We start from the raw sequence: 18,263 nt of genomic DNA on the forward strand, positions 1-18,263 counted from the left end.
GCATTCCCCACCCCTGCTTCCCCAGAGCCTGGCACCTCAGTTCTTCCTAACCCCTACTCTAGGCCAAAGCCTGGGTCTCACTGGAGCCACCACCACAGCCATGTGCTTCTTCCTACAGGCCTTGGGGTGCATGCAAAGAGCAGCTCCATTTTTTCACTTTTTTATTTAATGGCAGCCTTTGAAGTATTTGCCAACCACTTGCATGTGCTGTATCCCCTTAATCTCCTCTTTTCCAAACAAAAACTTTCAACCTCTCCTGTGGTTGGCATTCCCCCTCCTGTTGCTCACCTCCAGAGCCTTTCCCGTTTCTGTTCATGAGGGGTGGGGAACCTACAGCCTATGTCTTGCATTGATCCTTCATTCAGCCTGTGGGGCTCAGGGCTTGCATCCCCACACCAGAATGCTGGCTCATGCCCCTGTGGGAGGAAGAAGGGGAGCCCTGAGCCTTGTTTGTTGGATCAAGGCAAACCGTAGCAGGAAGAAGGAAGGACTCTGAACCCCACAGGGAAGCACTCTCCGTGGGCACCAACCCCCCCTCTCAGCGCTGCTGTTGGGGATTGTGGCCACTAGGAGGCAGTGCCTACAGGAAGCATTTCCATGCAGCATGTAGAGCCACGCAGAGCCAGCACTCTTCCCCCACACTCCCCAAGATTTGCTCAAGGTAGGTGCCCCAATCTCCCACCTTCCCCTCCTTCCCAGACCCCACATCACCAACCCATTTCTGCACCCTCCTTCCTACCTGCACCCTGTACCCTAGCTTGCTTCTACACCCTACCTTCTGACCAGACCTCCATGCACTGCCCCACTCTCCGGCAGCCTTTTCCCACACCACGAACTCCTCATTTTTTGATCCCACCCCAAATCCTAAGGGGTCCCAGAAGAGCTAATCTGGCACTGGGGACAAGCCTGTTCCCCTTTTGGGAGATGGGTCTGTGGGGGTTGTGGGTTTGGTCCCCCCGCACTTGTTTTTTCTGCTGACCAGAACGGGTGACAGTGCTCCAGCTGAGGCCTACATCACCAACTAGACCCATTCTCCCAGCACCTATGATTTGGTGAACACAATAGAAAATGGCATTGCCCTTGTTGATGTGATCCACCACATTGTCCCGATCCTTCTTGGCAATGCTTGTGCCAAGTCAAATATTTGCTATTCTACATTTGTGCACTTAGTTTTTCCACTTTAAGAGTTGCACTAATATCTGTCATTGTTTAATTTCATTTTCTCATCTATAGCCCAATACTCCAATGTATCAAGTTCCCCTTGAATTTTAGCTGCATCCTCTAGACTGTTGGCAATCCCTCCTCAGCTGGGTGTCATCTGCAAAATCTAGAATGATTTTCCTAAAAGCTTCTGGGAGTAAGCTGCCCAGCTCCTATTGATTTTCAAGAGTTGGATGATCAACTCTCAGGTCCTTTTGTCCAGGCTAATCTTCCATTTCAAGGCTATTAAAGTTGGATTTAGTGAGATTATCAGGGGACATCAAGGCTGGCAATCTTATGACAGGGTATCACGAGACTGCTGGGAGACTTGTGTTTGCCTTTTTTTTTTTTTAATTTTAAAAAGCTTCCATCCCCACTTGCAGACCTTATTAGATCACTCTTAAGAGGGAGAATGACCCCTCTTGTCCTCTTTGCCATAATTTCCTACTCTCTTGGAGACCTGTGCCCTAAAGTATCATGCAGTTGAAAGTAGCAGAGCTCTGCCATGGTGCTGAAGAATCATGACTCAGTTCTTCCCTCTTGTTTCTTGGGGACAATGGAAAAAAAACAACACTAAGATAAATACTCAATAGGTTTGCTGTGAAGGCCTGTCATTGAAACTAGTCCTGCCGTAGATGTAGGGGATTACCCTTTATCCACAAGTCTGCCATTAAGAAAACTCATCTGTGAGACTGAGGAGCTCCTAGATGTGCTTTAATTGCATTCTCAGCACTTAACAACGGGGTGATTTAGCTTAGACCCTGTGTGCCAGGGAGCAGAACCTGTTTGACTATTTGTTCCACAGATCAGTGTCAGAAGATGATGCCTTCAGAACCACCTCCAAGAAGTGAGCTGAGGTCACTTGCCTGCTCTCATTTAGTGTCATTCACACTGGGCCCTGGCTGGGAACAGGGCTAAAGCAGTGAAGACCCTGAATACAATTCACAGTGAGGGAGCAGCAAGAGATGCAGTTTTAAACCAATAGAGCTGGTTTTGGCCATTTTATGTTGGCCCTCACTCTTGCAGGAGTAGTTTAGAGGAGCCTCAACAAGCAGTATAAACACTGAACAGTAACTTTAGTAAATATCATCATAATAAGCAAATCATTATATAAAAAATTAGGTACAAAGTCCACTAACATTTCTTGCCTGGTACATGGACTGAAATGAGAGCAAAATAAACCCCAGAGGATCCTGCAATGGCCTTTGGTGGTCACAGGGGCATATGTGATGGGTGCAAAAACTTATACAGGTTTGTATGGTAGGGACAGTGCTTAATTTGTGCCAGAGAAGGCTTGGCCGTTTGTAGCTAGAGCATCTCTCTTGCTGCATCAGTAATGAACGTAAAAAAAATTACTTGAGCATCTCCATCTAATGCTTGAACCCTGGCATCTCTTTTATTAAAAATTAAGCACTAGGTAGAAGAGAATAAAGATACAAGGAGGAACAGCACACAGCCCTACAGGACAGCCGTTCCAAGCTCACTCCTTTACAATGTATACACATTTTAAATGGTTTCTTTGGAAGGATGGTGATGGTGGAGCAGAGAGATATGCGAGTGTGGTTGAAGGAGGAGGGAAGATACTTAAGGCACTGGGAAGGGTGGGGGTGTGTCTGGGTTCAGTTCCCCAGTCTGGCCGTGTGTGTGTTAGCTTCCCACTTGTAGAGTGAGTCTCTGCAGTGAAGGTAAATTCAATATTTAGTTGTTACAGGGATGATGTGCAAGCCACAAAAAAAAGACTCGAGAAGTGCTTTGGACATCTGAAGGATTCAAATGACAGAAATGCTTTAAGGATTCACTGATGGAAGTGTTGGTTCTGGAGCTATTGAGGCCAAGTCCAGATCTCCATTAAGTACAAGTTACACCCAATCCCTCGAGGTCTGGACTGGAATTTTTTCTCTGACGTAACACTTCATAGACACCATGAGTGAAACATGCTATCCCTCTGTACTAGCAGTTTTAGCAGCAACTTGTATTTGAGTAGCATCTTGTAAAACTCTCTTCTAACTCTAACATCCTCTAAAGCCCTCTTCGAACAGACACTGGCACTCATGCAACAAACATTTTCAGTTCTTCTCAAGACTGCAGGTTGAAAACTATAGCTCCAGTCAGCACAATGAAAGAATGCACTGTATAATCCAACTGAATCTTTACACCACATTGAGCTGAGAACCATTGGTTATGCCCACATCTTTCTTAGAAGAATCAGATGGCTTGGAAGATGGCCTCTCTGGTTCCCCTCCACATGGTGCAAAGGCTATTTTCAATGTGCCACACTTTGCTCTGTTAATGCAGTAGCACCTAAAGATGCTACTGCCTCATGCTTGTTTGACCTTGAGCTACCCTGATGACTTGTCATTATAAAGTTACTTTTCTGTCACTACAGACTTTTACACAGCTTTGCAGCAGTCCAGAGGAAAGACTAACATTAGCTGGGAAGTCAGCACTTGACATTTTGAAGAACAATTCAAAACTCTAGGCCAGACCCTCTGCTAGTGTAAATCAGCATAAATCCATCCACTGGCTCATACCACCTAAGGACCTGACATGCAATGTCTCAATGTCACATTGGTTCACATCAGTTATTTAAACTGATGGAAAATATAGTTTATCACTTGGCATTCAGGAAGCAAAGAAAGAATACGTCTCTGCATACTGCTTTCATTTTCTTTCATGGCACCGTAGTGCCACGAAATCCTTCATGGAAGGATGAAATCCAATCCGCCTCTGGCACAACTGACAGCGAGGACTAAGTTGTCCCACGTTAACAAGCACAGCCCCACAACACAGCTACTAATCATTACCTTCAGGCTTGTCACAGTGGTCTCAACCTTCTCCTCAAATGATTTGAAAGTTGGAGAATTCCTAGGCGAAAACACATGATGAAAAGGAGTCAGTTCTGAACCTAGTTGAGTACAATTACAGCGCACCTTATTTGCCCAATTTCTGCTAGACAATGATCCCAGCTCAGAATGAAGAGTAGTTGTCAGTGTGCAACTATGTATCCATAGTGTACTACAGCAGATGCTTGGTACTGCTGCCATTCAAATCCAATTACGCTAATCTGATGAGTTTTTCTTTTTAAACTACAAACCTCCAAGAACAGAATCTGTGTAATAATTTAAACTGAATATTTACTATTACATGAAAGCTACTCTAAGCTGTGATGCATTTAGAGTATCCTCCTACAAGTCATGTAACTGCCGGCCTTAATTCTGCATTTCCTTGATTTTACCCATTTCTGTTCCCCCGCCGACCCTCAGATCCTACCAAGTGCTGAGTGCCTTTAATTCTCATTGTTTTCAGATGAAAACTGGAGATGCTCAGTCATTAGCAGGATCAGATCCTTGGGGCTAGAGACCAAAGAAGCTGAGGCATGGAAGCATTGAGCATTACCACCAACGTGCCCGCTAATTTTTTTCCATACGTGGGTGGAATAAATTTTGTTATGTGCACCACTAACAGAAACACATGGGGGCAGCTGTGGGTGCTCTGCTAATCAGCTGGGCAGCACCTGAACCTCTCCTGGGCGGCCACCCAAGTGCTCAGCTTACAGGTAACATGGATTACCACTTTTAGGCATACAGAAAAAACACTGGGATTCGCAAGGCCTGGTTAGGGTCCTTGGCTTCCTATGAAGGAGAAAGGGGGCGGACAGGCACCACAGAATGCAGTTCACAAAGCCAGCCTGCTAGGCAGCGCCTTGCCTAAGCTAACCAGCATGGGACTGAAACAGGGGTATGTGGTAAGCCCCACCCCTTCAATGAAAGAGACACCTAAGTCACAAGTGAAGAAAGGCACCTCCCCTTGCCTGTGAGTGACAGCAGCAACCATCACTTGGTGTTGGGTACCTATGGCATTCCAGCAAGAAGCTGGAGGGAAGAGAAGAGAACCTCCTTCATAACTTCTGCGTAAGTTCATTTGTGGGGACACGTCCAGTAGACAAGCACTGCACCTGCTCAACAGATCAGGCCCCTTAGCAGAGGAATGCCTATTTTCCTTGGTCTGTGCATCACCCTGGGCAGTGTCCAAACACCTGGCATGGAGCTGCAGCTCTTGTGCTCAAGCAGAAACATAGATGCATATGGAATTTACACTGAACATACAGGTGCTGACCAGTTTTCAGTACTGGCAAGATTTAGAGGGAGCTGATCACAAGTATTGGAGGGCGGGGTCTGAGTCCCAATGTGGCCTGATTCTGGGATTCACACCCCTAAAGGCGCAGACACCCCTTGCATGCACCTATCTGCACTCAATTCAGCTCCTAACAGATCAGTGGACATCCTGTAGGTACCCAGAAAGGGGGGAGATGAGCCCTTCATTTGGGTGTGCAGCATGGGTATGAAAATACCTTAGAAGAAAGGAACTGAACAACAGGGGTCTGATTTTCAGTTCAGTGCAGGTGACAGTCATCTTGCCAGTTACCCAACCAGCTGCAATCTATTTTATTCAAAAACAAACATAGCTTCTTTTCATTTTTAATCTTGCTGGCCACAAAGAAACCGTCCATTGATCACACTGATGCTGGGGGTGCAAGAGTTGTGATGTGCACATGCTCTGTGTTAGGGTGAGATCAGGGATTACACACTCCACCGCTCTGTGGCAGGGGAATTAACGTGCTCCATTGAACTTGTAATTGGGCCACTCCCATTGTGGCGACAGCAACACCGCTGGAGCTACTACCCAATCCCAAGCAGCTATGTGGGGTATTGGCAACCAGGTCTGGGGAGTGGGAAGAAACACATTGGCCAGCACAGCTGAGCCAGGTCAGTGAAAAAGATGACACTGTCTAGTGCTCTCATGGTCAGTTCCTAACTCCACAACTTCATCATTAATTTACAGTGTTCCCATTTATTAATCGTAACGCACTATCTAAGGGACTGCTGTGGCACCACTGCTTTTCTTTGGGTATATATTGCCAATGTTCCCTCTAATCTTTTCCATCCATGTGCAGGAATAAATTTGTGTGTGTATCATGGCATGTGCGAATGTGCACCACAAACAGAAACAAAAAGCCTAGCTGTGGGCACTCTGCTAATCAGCTGGGCAGCATTTGAATCTCTCCTGAGCAGCCACACAAGCACACATCTTACAGGGAACACGACATATTGCCCTTCTTTATTCACTGTAACAGGTGAAGAAGAGGCACGTCTATTGATCAAATAATCCCTGTAAGTCTAAAAAATACTGAAGCGGATCTCTAGATACAACGTCCTTAAGGCTTTCTTTTTATTTTCTGTTTACTGAAGTTTGCCTAATACTGCGAAGATATGTAGAAACAAAAGGCCCAGATACTGCTGCCATTGATTTGAGAGCACAGTTCCTAGATGCAGTGAAAATACTCAAATTTTACATTTAATTATCTGGATCCTTAAACATCCACGTCCTCAAATTCTTCTCATCTGCCTAACAGCATGTATAGTATTTAAGGCAACCAACAAAATGGCCTAGTCTTGCAGCCCTTATGCCAATCAGTAATCATATTGACTTACTCTAGTTTACTTAGGCAAGTAAAAGCTGGAAGGTTAGGACCAATAAAAAGCAAACCCCAAATAAAATATGTATGGTCTTACTTCAGCATAGCATACGCAAAATGTTGGCACATTACCTCATAGCAGGCATACTTATGGAATGGCGAATAGAGTAACTGCCATGTGAAAGCAAGAGAGAGGAAAGAGAAAAGACAGCACTATAAGCAACAGTCTGCAACGTGATAAACACAGTCTATATGACTATTTATTTATTTATTTTTAATTCTGAAGCATCATTACGCAGCTCCCAGGACAAAGCATGCTCCTGTTCACTTTGACCACAGAACCTCTGTGTATCTCTACCTCTGCACCTGATTGAGAAGCTGAGTAGGGCTCAGAAGAACTGCACTCTACAATAATGGGATCAAATCTTTTCAGTTTACAAAAACACAGCAAGTGCATGCTAGCATCCTGCAGAGGGGCATGAAAGTGCCTCTGTATTCCCTGTGCAGGGTAAACCCTATAAAGAGCTCTGTAGTAGGTGAATAAATGAAATTCCAGGGTTTCACGACATACCAAGCTTTGCTTTATCTGGAATTTAGAAAAGGCTCCCAACTGCCTTTAAATATGCAGGTTAGGAGTACTTCCTATACTGGAGTATGTACTGTGCCAAAAATTCATTCATTGTTACTTCACCACTGATCGACAGCCAGATCCTGGTCTTATTGAAGGCAACAAGTACTTTGCCTTGATTTATATGGCACCAGGATTTCATTCCAATTTACCAAAGCCACATAAACCTATACTCCTGCCAAGGCAGCTATGTTCTCTATTGTGTATTTTCTAATCATCAGTTAAGACAAGATAATTTAAAAAACCCTAACATACTGTTGTACCCAGAGAACCATTCAGTAATGAATGCAAAACAATGCTGTATCGTTCAACAATTGCACACTGCTTTTAAACACTTAAATACAAATCCTACAGCCCAAGCATTCCACAAACACACACTCTCACGTGCTCTTTCCCTTAACCCTCTAACACTTGCAACAACGAACAAGCCAGGTGAAATTAAACAAGCATATTTTCCACTTTGCTCTTGTGCTGCATAGGAAAGAAGCAGAACACTACCTGGATGATTCAGAGCAGGCTGCTCCTCCACTATCACAAGCGTGCTCTCCCGACACATATGTAATGTAAACTCTACGCAAAACGATTATTTAGTCCAAAATTGCAGTAATAAAGGATTTATTGGGAGGAGTCATGTGATGGATACTATGAGTATGAGGAAAATCTGCTGAGTTTCTCATATCTCTGCAATTTTCTTTTCTTTTAAGAGTAATAAGGAGAGTGCATTCTTGCACTTGTATATTATTGAACTTAGAATGAGAGAAGCTCTGGCTGGAAGAATGATGGCTGGGGTGGCTGTTAACATTACATTAGACGCTGAAGAATTCTAGTGAGTATATCAAGAAGCCTGCAAGGCTGTGGGAGCTTCATCCCAATAGGTGCTGAGCAGAGTTCAGTGGTGAATGGTAATTCTGTTTCAATGGAAGATTTCAATATTTGGTTTCAATGTGATCCAGAAGAACTGCCCTGCCATTTTTTTTTCAAATTTGCTGTGAAAGAGAACCCAAGTCTACCGGTATCCCTTTCAAAATTTTGAACTTGAACACATTTGTATGTGCTTTGCAGGCTCAGCACCTGGCTACTTCATTAGCTAGGGCCATGTTCTACCTTCAGCTATGTCTGCAGGACTCCTGCTGATGTCAACAGGAGTTCCTTGGTATCTCTTAAGTCAGGACTTGGGCATTTTTGTTTCACTTAAAGATGGTAATTAATCAGTTATGTGAAGGTTAGAAAACTCTGCTACCCCAGCACAATTTTACTGTGCTTTTGCCATTTACACTCCTGGGAGGGGAGGGTGGCGGGGGAGGGGGAGGGAGAGGGAGAGAGTGTATTAAAAAAAAGGAATTTGCCTGAGAAAACCATCTTTTTAACTGAGTCATGATGAGAATTTGAGGCTAATCTATCCAAGAATGTGGTAAACAATATTCTGAATCCAGTCAGTCTTCCACACACTTGAGCCATAACCTACTAGATTCATCACCATTTAAAAATCAAGATACTGTGGCCGCTTGGGAATGGTTTTTTGTTTGTTTTTTTTTAATCTAGGACACTAATGTTCAACAGAGGGGCTACGTCAAAACTAGAGAGTTTTGTAGACAAACTGGGGCTTTGTCAACAAAACCTACAGAGCATCTACACACAAAATGTGTTTTGTTGACAAACTGTTGACAAAAAACCATGTGGATGCTCTGGGGGGCCCTTTCGTCAGAGCAAGTCAAAAGATTGATTTTATGTAGAGATGAGATCTGTCGACAGAAGTTTTGTCAGAACATCTCTTCCAACAGTAACTTCTGTAGACAGATGCTTCTAGCGTAGATGTAGCCTTTAAAGAGGGCACTGTGTGGTGTTCTATGAAATAAACCATACCAAGGACAGCAGCAGGTGGAGAAAGTCTACAGAAACTAAGCCGCTCTGCACTGGACAGGGAAAGACAGAAGGAAAGAGTGAGAGAGGCATCAGACACCAATGGGCTCTAAGCCCATGGTAGCTGATGATGGTGATGGTGTATTTTTGAACAGTGATACATATCTTACCCAATCGAATGTGACCTGGGAGGGCAGTAGAAAGAAAGAAAAAAAAAAAACAACAGAAAAAGTTAAGACTTGGCATATTATGAAGCAAAATATGGGTAAAAAATTCCAAACAATCTCCCATTAGAATGCTAAACAGTTCTTTGGAGGAAAAAATAAAGAATGAGATGCATTGAAATCTCAACACAGAACACAGATCAGTTGCAATACCTTCCAATAGACGTTACCTACTGCTGTGTTGTATAATGGAACAAATACTTTGCACACACCAATGACTTGGGTTTTAGTCCATTAGCCCTTGGGCTGCATCAGACCATTTCATCTTTATCAAATCTAGCGCGAACAGACATTTTTGGGTTCAGTGAGACATCATAGTATCACACACTTACAGCCACCAAGACTGGGCTATAGGAAAATACAGTATGATATAAAATCATCACAACCAGCAGAATCAGCAATAATTCTTTAAAAACTAATTTAGAAAGAGCACAGCAAGCAGATTATCTCCTTTCCCCACAATAAAATCAGAAGTGAATTTCTGTACCTCATATCTCCAAATTTCTTGCTGATGGCTGTTCCTACATTGCTGATAGCTGCTGTTGCCTTCTGTCCTGCGTGGCTCAGAGTTTCATGTGTTTTCTTGTAACTAAAAGCAAAATTACAGTAAGTAATTCATATACAAGGACAACAGATGCTCATATGTACTGCGATTCATTTTCATTTTCCACATTTCTAAATCTAAAAGCCACTCCTACTTAGGATGAAGAACTGAGATAGTTTGTCAGGTGAGGTTGTGTAATTGATGCTCCTTTTACATTTTTCCAAATGCAGGCTGGCCCTAATATAACCATATAATTCCATCTCCTCCTCCCATTCCCATTATGGTGCGAGTGCCCTCCTGTGTCCCCTTAGAGAGTATATCCTTTTAAACAGATTGCACTCATTCAAAGTGACATGCAGTGGTTCATTATATCCCTTTTATTTTGGAATATGGAAATATCAGATACTATTTCACTAAATCCATCATTGTAGAGTAAGGTTCAGCAAGGCTGGCCAGGCTCCTGGGCTCCAGGCCTCTATTTAGTCCACTCTCACATGGCCCAGACACCGTTGCCCTTCATGAGGAGGGGGAAGGGGGGAGATGGGGGTCTGGGGGGAACCCGGGCCCCACCCACTCATTCTGGGTTCCGGCCCAGGGACCCTGTGTGGCTGCTGGTGGTGGGGGAGAGCTCCCCTTGTTATGAACACCACAGCTCTTCCCTGGGCCACTTCCCCAGACAATTCCTCCCCCAGCCCCGTACCTCCTCCAGGTAGTGGCAGTGGTAGCAGCAGCCTGTTCCCCCTCCTGGTTTGGCTCCTCCTGTGGGTTCAGCCTGCTTGGCCCTACTCCAAATCTCAGGCCTCCTGGGCAGGGGCTTTAGCCCCTTGTGGCTGAGAACTCCTCTCCTCCTTTTGGTGTCTCTAGAAAACTCGCTTTGCTCCCGTTCTCTCCTCTCCTCCAGAGCTCTCCTCCCCTCTCTCTCTCCTGCCTACTGGGCAAGGGTTTTTTTAAAAGCAGGCTTAAGTGGCACCAGCTGGCCCCAAATGACCCACAGCATCTTCGTCCCCAGCTGCTCACACCTTGGCTACGTCTACATGTGCCCCAAGCTTCGAAATGGCCATGCAAATGGCCATTTCGAAGTTTACTAATGAAGCGCTGAAATGCATATTCAGCGCTTCATTAGCATGCGGGCGGCAGCGGCGCTTCAAAATTGACGCGCCTTGCCGCTGCGCGGCGCGTCCAGACGGGGCTCCTTTTCGAAAGGACGCCACCTACTTCGAAGTCCCCTTATTCCCATGGGGAATTCCCATGGGGCACGTGTAGACACGGCCCTTATTTGTTTTCCTGCCCCGCTTTTCCCTCTTTTTTTCACCCCCTCCCAGCCTTACCTTGTCACAAAGGGGAAACCGGTCCTCAACAGCAACTGATATTGTACGACAGGTTGCACCTCCTAAAACCAGCACTTTCTGGTCCAGCAACATCCCTGGTCTGGAGAGCCTGGGCAGGAGGGCAAGCTGGAGCCAGCATCCCCAGCAGCCCTCAAGCGGGCAGCCTCAGAAGGCCAAGGCCAGCTTCCGCATTCCCCTGACAGCTGTGTGGGGTCAGGGCAGGAGGGCTGGTGGCAGCAAGCTGCAACCAGAGGGCCAAGGAAATGGCAGTAGTGGCCCACGGACAAAAGGCCAGGGAACTACAAGTCAGAGGGAGCCACGGCCGGAGGGTGGGGAGCTGCAGCCAGAGGGCCAACAGCAGTGGCAGGGAGCATTCATCTCTCCTGGTCTAGCAAAATCCCTAGTTTGGGATCACTCAGGTCCCGAGGATGCTGGACCGGAGAGGTGCAACCTGTAATATATTCCAGCAAAAGCTGCAGTCTGAAGATACAGTGTAGGACACAGAAAACACCTCTTTGAGTGCCTGGGAAAGCAAGGAATCTCAAAAGCTGTTGCAAATGTCATTACAATTTGACTTGGAACAACCTAGGAATTCCCCACATTTCTGGACCTGTCAGCATCAGACCTGATCAAGCAACCAAAACAACTGATTTGAAATTTTAGCAGTTTGTCTTATATTTTGCTCTAACCACAAAGTTTTGAAGAAATCTCAAAATCTGAAAAAGTCAGCTAATGTTAATTAAACATTAATATTATACTAGATGTGTCAGCACTAGATTTATAGGAACATATAGTCCCTAGCCACAAAGAGCTTGCAATGTAGAGGGACAAAGTAGGTGAGAAAAGGATACCAAAACCAGGAAAAACCACCAGTGTGATGACTGGCATCAGGGTATTAGCTCTATTTTCTATAAATAAAAAACTAACCTCACTTGCTCTGACACACACTCATTATCTGCGCACTACTTTTCTGCCACTACATTTATTGTAATCTGGTATTTAATCCTTATATATTATTTTTATAATTTTAAGTGTTGCTGATTTAGGGCTTGATTCTGCTCCATTGAACTAAATGGTGATACACCATGACTTCAATGGGAACAGGCACAATCACTTATTGGAAAATTAGCTTAATTCTCTCAGTCCTGCTGTACATTATTGGACTATCAGAATAACAGCTTCATATTTCACTGTTATTTACACACGGGGAGAGGGGGAGAGAGAGAGACAGAGAGAGAGACTCTCACACTTTCAGAACACTTTCTAAAATGATTTATTTATCTTAGCAATTAGGCAAAAGTACTTCCAATCTTTTGTGTTACACTTGCTGTTATTCCTTAAAATATGGAAGGAAATAAAAATGCTGGTAAGAAGAAAAAGGGTTCTTCATCGAGTGTCCCCGTGGGTGCTCCACAACAGGTGTTGGGCTCGCCCCGGCACCGCAGATCGGAAACTTTCCAGCAGTTTCTCCTGGACCGCGCATGCGCCGGCGTGCGCCGCTCCCCTGCGCATCCCTGGCCACATGCGCAATCTGGTCCCCGCCAGTTCCTTCTCAACCGCCATCGGCTGCAGACGGAATCCGCTCAGGCTACGGCCAGAGTCAGCTTAGAGTTTTTTTAGTATAAACTGTTGGTTTTTTTCTTGCAAAACAAAAACAAACAAAAAAAAAAAGCCATATAAAGATTTAGTAAAGAGAGAGAGGAGCGGAGAAGAAGCGGGGACGTGAAGGCCAATAGGCCTCCGGCTGTGGCGGGCTGTGGTCCGCGAAAGGGGAACAGGCACAAATCAAGTGCTAAGTACCCTATTAACAACTCAAAGACTCACCACGATGTCCTCTTCAGGATTCAAAAAGTGTGAGTTCTGCCGCAAAGCTATGCCGGCCTCCGATGGGCATAGTCAATGCATTAGGTGCCTGGGGGAATCACACGTTACCCAGAAGTGTTCCCATCGTGCAAAGCTCACAGCCAGGGCCAGAAAAGACAGAGAAATGAGGTTGAAAATTCTGTTGTTTCATAAGGCCCTCCAGCCCGACGTGCCGGAGAGGCCTCAATCGGAGGGACCCCCTGGGCTCCATAAAAGGAAGGCGGCTTCCCTCACCCCCTCGGTGCAGAAACGTAGGAAGCTCTCTCCAGCCCGATTCCTGCCCGCGGTCACAGCACACAGCCCCCAGCCACAGATCCAAACAAGCGGCAGCGCAGTAGCGCACATGGCAGAGGCTGAGCCTCCGATTACTAAACAGCCGGCACGCGCAGCTCCCAGAGCGGCAGCCAGGCAAGCGCCGGAACCGGCGGCACCGCCACAAGCGGCACCGACCCCCGGGGCGCCAGCAGTGCAGGGCCAACAGGCACGCAGCCTGCAGGCACCAGAGGACGTTATCCGTGCGGTACCACAGCTGAGCGTGCCAAGTGTGGCGCCGACAGTGGGGCCAAGATCCCCGGCATGGGAGGGGGCGGTGCCAGCCCCGCAGGGGAGGGGTAAGGCAAGAGCAAAAACCCGGCACTGCAGCCCTTCTCCGGACAGGGCTGCAATGCTACTCTCAACAAGCCCTCCCCTTATGCTGCGCACGCCACCCAGAAGACATGGGTCTCCTCCAGCCTACCCAGAGCCTCCTTCTCTGTCCCTCCAACCAGTGTCACCATGGCTTGGGCCACCTTCGCCTTTTCTGGGATTGGATCCCTTGGAGTACTATCACAAACCAGTTTCCCCACTGTCTGAATCATCGCCGAGATCTCGCTCTCCCAGACACCAGGGGTACGCACCCCGAGAGTGGTCCAGGTCTCCATCCCAGGAAACATGCCCGTGCTGCCATGGTCGCTCTTACCATGCTGCGCATAGACATCCCAGGCATGCACCTAGGGGCAGGTCCCCCCCGACCGTCCAATACCCCCGCGGACACTCGCGGACGGGGACAGAAACACAGCTGTCTCAAGGGGAGTTGATTTTGGAACCCCGAGACTTTCCTTCGCAAGCTTCTAGCGAGCGGGTGTACCACCGACCGCAAGACCCTGAGAGTTTGAGGGACGCTTATCCTAGTGGTTCCTCCTTGTCCTCCCCCGACGAGGCTACGGCCTCCGGGGACGTTGCTCTACCGGATTACCTCAAACAGTTTCAGGAGCTGTTTAAAAGGGTGGCTTTCACGCAAGGCATCCAAACGGCGGAGGTACAGGAGAAGCATCACAAACTCCTCAAAAATCTGAGACCCCCGGCTTCATCCAAAATCGCTATCTCGCTCGACGAAGCCATCATGGAGTCAGCCACCACCATATGGCAGACCCCAGCTTCCACTCCACCTACAAACAAGAGAGCAGATAAGAAATACTTCGTCCCGGTGAAGGGCATGGAGTTCCTCTTTAGTCACCCACAACCAAATTCATTGGTGGTAGAATTGTCTCAGCAGAGATCAAAGACTTCCCAGTACAAAGCGGGGGGTCCAGACAAAGATGCCAAGAAGCTAGAGCTGTTCGGCAGAAACGTATACTCCTCCTCCACCCTGCTGTTGAGAATGGCAAATTATGCAGCACATCTAGCGAACCATAATTTCGACAATTACTCCAGGCTTACTTCTCTCATGGATTCGCTTCCGGAAGATAAGAAGCCGGTGCTGAAGGTGATTGTGCAAGAGGGCTATGCAGCTTCGAGGACAGGAGTCCAGATCGCCCTGGACATGGCAGACACGGCGGCACGCTCAACGGCTACAGCAGTGGTCATGCGCAGGGAATCCTGGCTTCAGACATCGGGTATCCCAAGGGATCTGCAAGCGAAGATTGTTGATCTCCCCTTTGACATGCAGAAGTTGTTTGCAGATTCAATCGATTCGGTCCTTCACTCCAGTAAGGACTCAAGAGCTACACTCAGAACCCTGGGTATTTATACCCCTCCATACAGGAAGAAAAAGTATTACCCTCAGCAAAGATGATACCCGTACCAACCACAGCATGCTCAGTACCAATGGGGCTACGACCAAGGGCAACATCAACAGCAGCAACAGTATAGAACTCCTAGGCAACGTTCCCAACAAAGCCGTGCATCCTCGGGGCAGGCCCAAAGGCAACAAGTTTGACGGGCAGGTCGAGGGCTGCACTATCACTACCATTGCACAATGCCATCCCCAGCTAATGTTCCATCATCGCCTCCGACCGTTCCATCCCCAATGGCAAAAGATCACCACAGACAAATGGGTACTGGAGATCATAGCCACGGGTTATGCGATCCCCTTCCAGTCGCTCCCACCGCCGAAACCTCCGCCCAGGCCCCACCTCAGCGATGCTTCCCATGAGGCGAGACTCAAACAGGAGGTGGACCACCTTATGTTCATAGGGGCGGTGGAAAGAGTGCCGGAGCGATTCCAGGGGAAAGGTTTTTATTCACGATACTTCCTTACAGAGAAGAAAACAGGAGGCTGGAGGCCCATCTTAGATCTTCGGGGCCTCAACTGGTACTTGCGCAAACAACGTTTTCGGATGATCACAGTCGCCTCTATACTCACGGCACTGGACGATGGAGATTGGTTTGCAGCCCTCGACTTACAAGATGCGTATTTTCATATAACGATCCACCCGGCACACAGACGCTTTCTCCGTTTTATGGTCGGCAAGGAGAATTTCCAATACGAGGTTCTTCCGTTTGGCCTCTCCTCGGACCCCAGAGTCTTTACCAAAACCCTGGCAGTGGTGTCAGCCTACCTGCACAGACAAGGGGTATTTATATTCCCATATCTGGACGACTGCCTACTGAAAGGGGCCTCGAAGGCAGAGGTACTACGCATGATACGCGTAACAGCAGACACGTTTTCTTCGCTGGGCCTGGTCATCAACCTCGCGAAGTCCAAGACCGACCCCACACAAGACAGAGTTCATAGGGGCATGTATAAACTCTATCACAGCAAGGGTCTATCTACCCGACACCCGCTTTCGCGCCATCAGTTCGCTGGTGCAAGTCATTACATACAGCCCCACGGTGCTGGTCTTAATGTGCTTGCAGCTGCTAGGCCACATGGCGGCGGCAACGTTTGTGGTGCAGAACGCCAGATTGCATATGCGCAGCCTGCAACATTGGCTGGTGAGCATCTACAAGCTGGCATCCCACACTGTCCGCAGGGTGGTGTCGCCCACAACAGAGGTGCGCAGATCCCTGCAGTGGTGGGTAAACCCCAAGAACATGCTGACAGGGGTACTCTTTCACCAACCACAAATCTCTACTTTTCTTACTACAGACGCTTCCCACATAGGATGGGGAGCTCACATCGGCGACAAAGTGACGCAAGGACTATGGTCCCCTATGGAACAGTCACTGCACATAAATATACTGGAGCTCAGAGCAGTGTTCAACGCCTGCAAACACTTTCGAGACCACATACAAGGCAAAGTAGTCGGGATCAATACAGACTATACCTCCACCATGTTTTATATAAATCGACAAGGAGGAGCTCGATCCCGTGCCCTATGTGCGGAAGCAGTCCAGCTGTGGAACTGGTGCATCACCAACAATATAACGTTGAAAGCCTCGTATTTGCTGGGCGCTCACAACGTGAAAGCAGACCAGCTGAGCAGGCGCTTTGCACTCACGCACAAATGGCAGATCTGTTCGTATCTGCTACGACCGATCTTTCACACATGGGGGTCTCCTCAGATAGATCTGTTTGCCACTCAGCACAACAAGAAGTGCCCTCAGTACTGCTCCAGGGCAGGATTGGGGCAGAGGTTCCTGGGGGACGCATTCGCGATTTCATGGAAGGGCCCCTACTTTACGCGTTTCCCCCCACAGTGCTCATCCACAAGGTCTTGCAGAAAGCCAGAAGGGAGAGAGCCCGCATGATTCTAGTAGTCCCAACGTGGGATCGACAGCAATGGTTCCCCTTGCTTCTGCGCATGTCGGACCGCCCACTGCTCCCCCTTCCGGTGGCGCCGGACCTACTCACGCAGGCTCAGGGGTCCATAGTGCACCCACACCCTCAAGGCCTGTGCCTACAAGCATGGCTAATCCATGGCTCAGCTCCCTAGAGAGCACATGTATGGAGGGAGTTCAGCAAGTCCTGGAGAGTAGCTGAAGGACCTCCACCAGGAAGACCTACAAGCAGAAATGGACTCGATTCACTGCATGGTGTTCTGCCAAGCAGGTAGCTCCCCTTGACGTTCCTATACCGGTAATACTAGAATACTTATTGGACCTCAAGAGGGGCGGGCTTTCCCTATCCTTGCTAAAGGTCCACCTCGCCGCTATATCTGCTTTTCAGCATGAAGAGGAGGGGCCCACGGTATCTGCCCATCCTATTGTTACCAGATTCCTGAAGGGGCTGGTAAACCTGTACTCCCCTCGGAAACCGCTTCCACCATCGTGGAACTTGGACCTGGTGCTCAGCGCGCTAACGGGCCCACCATTTGAACCCTTAGCCACAGTTCCCCTACGTCTCCTTATGATAAAAACAACCTTCCTCCTTGCAATTACGTCAGCTCGCAGGGTGAGTGAGCTCGCAGCAGTTATGGCAACGCCGCCCTGCACAGTATTCTCAAAGGAGGCGGTAACTTTACGGCTGCACCCAGCCTTTGTTCCGAAAGTTTCTTCAGAGTTCCACCTTAATGAACCCATAGTTTTACCCTCGTTTTACCCGAAGCCTCACAGCTCCAGCAAGGAGGCACGCCTACATCTCCTGGACGTGAGGAGGGCGATGGCCTTCTACATAGACAGAACTAAGTCCTTCCGGAAAACGGACAGACTTCTAGTCTCTCTCGCTCTCAGGTCAAAAGGAGAGGGTCTCTCTTCACAGAGAATCTCGAAGCACATTGTGTTCTGTATAAAAATGTGCTACGAACTTTGAAAGACTCCTTTGCTGGCCCCGCCCAGGGCTCACTCCACCAGGGCGGTGGCGGCATCAACAGCCTTTTTCAAGGGCATCGCGTTAAAGGACATCTGTAGAGCGGCGACGTGGTCATCCTATGACACCTTCGCCAAGCATTATGCCCTACATCAGGTATTCCAAGAGGATACCTGCCTCTCGACAGCGGTC

At 47.7% G+C, this 18,263-nt stretch overlaps 1 protein-coding gene across 2 annotated transcripts in view; it reads right to left on the bottom strand.

The window, feature by feature from the left end:
- TPD52L1 (TPD52 like 1) overlaps positions 1-18,263 on the bottom strand; it is a 98,163-nt gene that overhangs the window by 19,772 nt on the left and 60,128 nt on the right. For both annotated transcript variants that reach the window (XM_074990622.1, XM_074990621.1), the window contains exons 4-5: positions 9,876-9,977; positions 4,005-4,065 (exon numbers count right to left, since the gene is read on the bottom strand). In XM_074990622.1, the coding sequence (XP_074846723.1) occupies positions 4,005-4,065; positions 9,876-9,977 (163 nt within the window). The remainder of the gene's footprint in view (positions 1-4,004; positions 4,066-9,875; positions 9,978-18,263) is intronic.

The sequence above is a fragment of the Carettochelys insculpta genome, chromosome 3, assembly GCF_033958435.1.
Source record: "Carettochelys insculpta isolate YL-2023 chromosome 3, ASM3395843v1, whole genome shotgun sequence".
In the NCBI taxonomy this organism is placed as follows: Eukaryota; Metazoa; Chordata; order Testudines; family Carettochelyidae; genus Carettochelys; species Carettochelys insculpta.